General features: G+C 57.4%; 1 protein-coding gene across 9 annotated transcripts in view; it reads right to left on the bottom strand.

The window, feature by feature from the left end:
* Positions 1-2,500, bottom strand: part of adgrb2 (adhesion G protein-coupled receptor B2) — a 551,118-nt gene that overhangs the window by 16,193 nt on the left and 532,425 nt on the right. For 8 of the 9 annotated variants that reach the window (XM_052472482.1, XM_052472488.1, XM_052472484.1 and 5 more), the window contains one exon: positions 2,251-2,304. The exons of the other annotated variant lie outside the window; for it this stretch is intronic. In XM_052472482.1, coding sequence (XP_052328442.1) covers positions 2,251-2,304 — 54 coding nt within the window. The remainder of the gene's footprint in view (positions 1-2,250; positions 2,305-2,500) is intronic. 9 annotated transcript variants of the gene reach the window in all.

The following is a 2,500-nucleotide window of genomic DNA, read 5'->3' as shown; positions in this document are numbered from 1 at the left end:
CATCTACCTCTCTCTCTGCCTCCCGCAGTCCACCTCCTCTCCTCCTCTCCCTCCATCTACCTCTCTCTCTGCCTCCCTCAGTCCACCTCTCTCTCCTCTCCATCTCTCCTCTCTCTCTCTGCCTCCCTCAGTCCACCTCCCTCTCTCCTCTCCTCTCCTCTCCCTCCATCTACCTCTCTATCCCTCCCTCAGTCTATCTCTCTCTCCTCTCCTCTATCTACCTCTCTCTCTGCCTCCCTCAGTCCACCTCTCTCTCCTCTCCCTAACCCTCCCTCAGTCCACCTCTCTCTCCTCTCCTCTCCCTCCATCTACCTCTCTCTCTGCCTCCCTCAGTCCACCTCTCTCTCCTCTCCTCTCCCTCCATCTACCTCTCACTCTGCCTCCCTTAGTCCACCTCTCTCTCCTCTCCTCTCCCTCCATCTACCTCTCTCTATCCCTCCCTCAGTCCATCTCTCTCTCCTCTCCCTCTCCCTCCATCTACCCTCTCTCTGCCTCCCTCACAGTCATCCTCCTTTCTCTCCTCTCTCTCCTCTCCTCTCCTCTCCTCTCCTCTCCTCTCCTCTTCCTCTCTCTCCTCTCCTCCTCTCCTCTCCTCTCCTCTCCTCTCCTCTCCTCTCCTCTCCCTCTCCTCTCCTCTCCCTCCATCTACCTCTCTCTCTGCCTCCCTCAGTCCTCCCTCCTCTCCTCTCTCCTCTCCTCTCCTCTCCTCTCCTCTCCTCTCCTCTCCTCTCCTCTCCCTCCCTCCTCTCCCTCTCCTCTCCTCTCCTCTCCTCTCCCTCCATCTACCCTCTCTCTCTGCCTCCCTCAGTCCAGTCCTCTCCTCCCTCTCCCTCCATCTACCTCTCACTCTGCCTCCTTAGTCCACTCTCTCTCCTCTCCTCTCCTCCATCTACCTCTCTATCCCTCCCTCAGTCCATCTCTCTCTCCTCTCTCCTCTCCCTCCATCTACCTCTCTCCTGCCTCCCTCAGTCCCCTCCCTCCTCTCCTCTCCTCTCCATCTCCTTCTCTCCCTCTCCTCTCCTCTCCTCTCCTCCATCTCCCTCATCTCTCTCTCCTTCCTCAGTCCATCTCCATCTCCTCTCCTCTCCTCTCCTCTCCCTCCATCTACCCTCTCTCTGCCTCCCCTTCAGTCCCTCTCCCTCTCCTCTCCTCTAAATCTCCTCTCTCTCCTCCATCTCTCCTCTCTCTGCCTCCTTCAGTCCACCTCCCTCTCCCTCTCCTCTCCTCTCCTCTCCTCTCCTCTCCTCTCCCTCTCCTCTCCCTCCATCTACCTCTCTCTCTGCCTCCCTCAGTCCACCTCTCTCTCCTCTCTCTCCTCTCCCTCCATCTACCTCTCTCTATCCCTCCTCAGTCCACCTCTCTCTCCTCTCCTCTCCCTCCATATACCTCTCTCTCTGCCATCTCAGTCCAACTCTCTCTCCTCTCCTCTCCCTCCATCTACCTCTCTCTCTGCCTCCCTCAGTCCACCTCTCTCCCCTCTCCTCTCCCTCCATCTACCTCTCACTCTGCCTCCCTCAGTCCACCTCTCTCTCCTCTCCTCTCCCTCCATCTACCTCTCTCTATCCCTCCCTCAGTCCATCTCTCTCTCCCTCTCTCTCTCTCTCCTCTCCTCTCCCTCCATCTACCTCTCTCTCTGCCTCCCTCAGTCCACCTCCTCTCCTCTCCCTCCATCTACCTCTCTCTCTGCCTCCCTCCAGTCCACCTCTCTCTCCTCTCTCATCTCCATCTCCCTCTCTCTCTGCCTCCCCTCAGTCCACCCTCCTCTCCTCTCCTCTCCTCTCCTCTCCTCTCCTCTCCTCTCCTCCTCCTCTCCTCTCCTCTCCTCCATCTACCTCTCTCTCTGCCTCCCCAGTGCACCTCTCTCTCCTCTCTTCTCCCTCCATCTACCTCTCTCTCTGCCTCCCCTCAGTCCACCTCTCCTCTCCTCTCCTCTCCTCTCCTCTCCTCTCCTCTCCTCTCCTCTCCTCTCTCCTCTCCTCTCCTCTCCCTCCATCTACCTCTCTCTCTGCCTCCCCAGTGCACCTCTCTCTCCTCTCTTCTCCCTCCATCTACCTTTCTCTCTGCCTCCCTCAGTCCACCTCTCTCTCCTCTCTTCTCCCTCCATCTACCTTTCTCTCTGCCTCCCTCGGTCCACCTCTCTCTCCTCTCCTCTCCATCTACCTCTCTCTCTGCCTCCCTCAGTCCACCTCTCGCTCCTTCCCTCTCCCCCATCCCTCTTTCCACTGCCTGCCACTTCTCTTCTCTACTTACACTCGAAGAGTTCTTTTCACCTCCGGCAGACGAAATGCTCCATCGCTTTTCCCTCTGTTGTGATAAGATGGGAGGGGGAGAAAAAGAGGAGGAAGGAGGAGAGAGAAAGAGAGAGAGAGTGAGAAGAGGGGGGAATCACAGTCACTGACAGCTCTGCCCTGAAACAACAACAACACTATTGTTCTTCCATCTCCACTGGCCAGCGGTGTGTTGTTCCCTTCCAATGGATATATTCCCCCTTTTCCTATCC

Source organism: Oncorhynchus keta, chromosome 20 (genome assembly GCF_023373465.1).
Source record: "Oncorhynchus keta strain PuntledgeMale-10-30-2019 chromosome 20, Oket_V2, whole genome shotgun sequence".
Classification (NCBI taxonomy): domain Eukaryota; kingdom Metazoa; phylum Chordata; class Actinopteri; order Salmoniformes; family Salmonidae; genus Oncorhynchus; species Oncorhynchus keta.
This window is presented reverse-complemented; position numbering and strand designations above follow the sequence as displayed.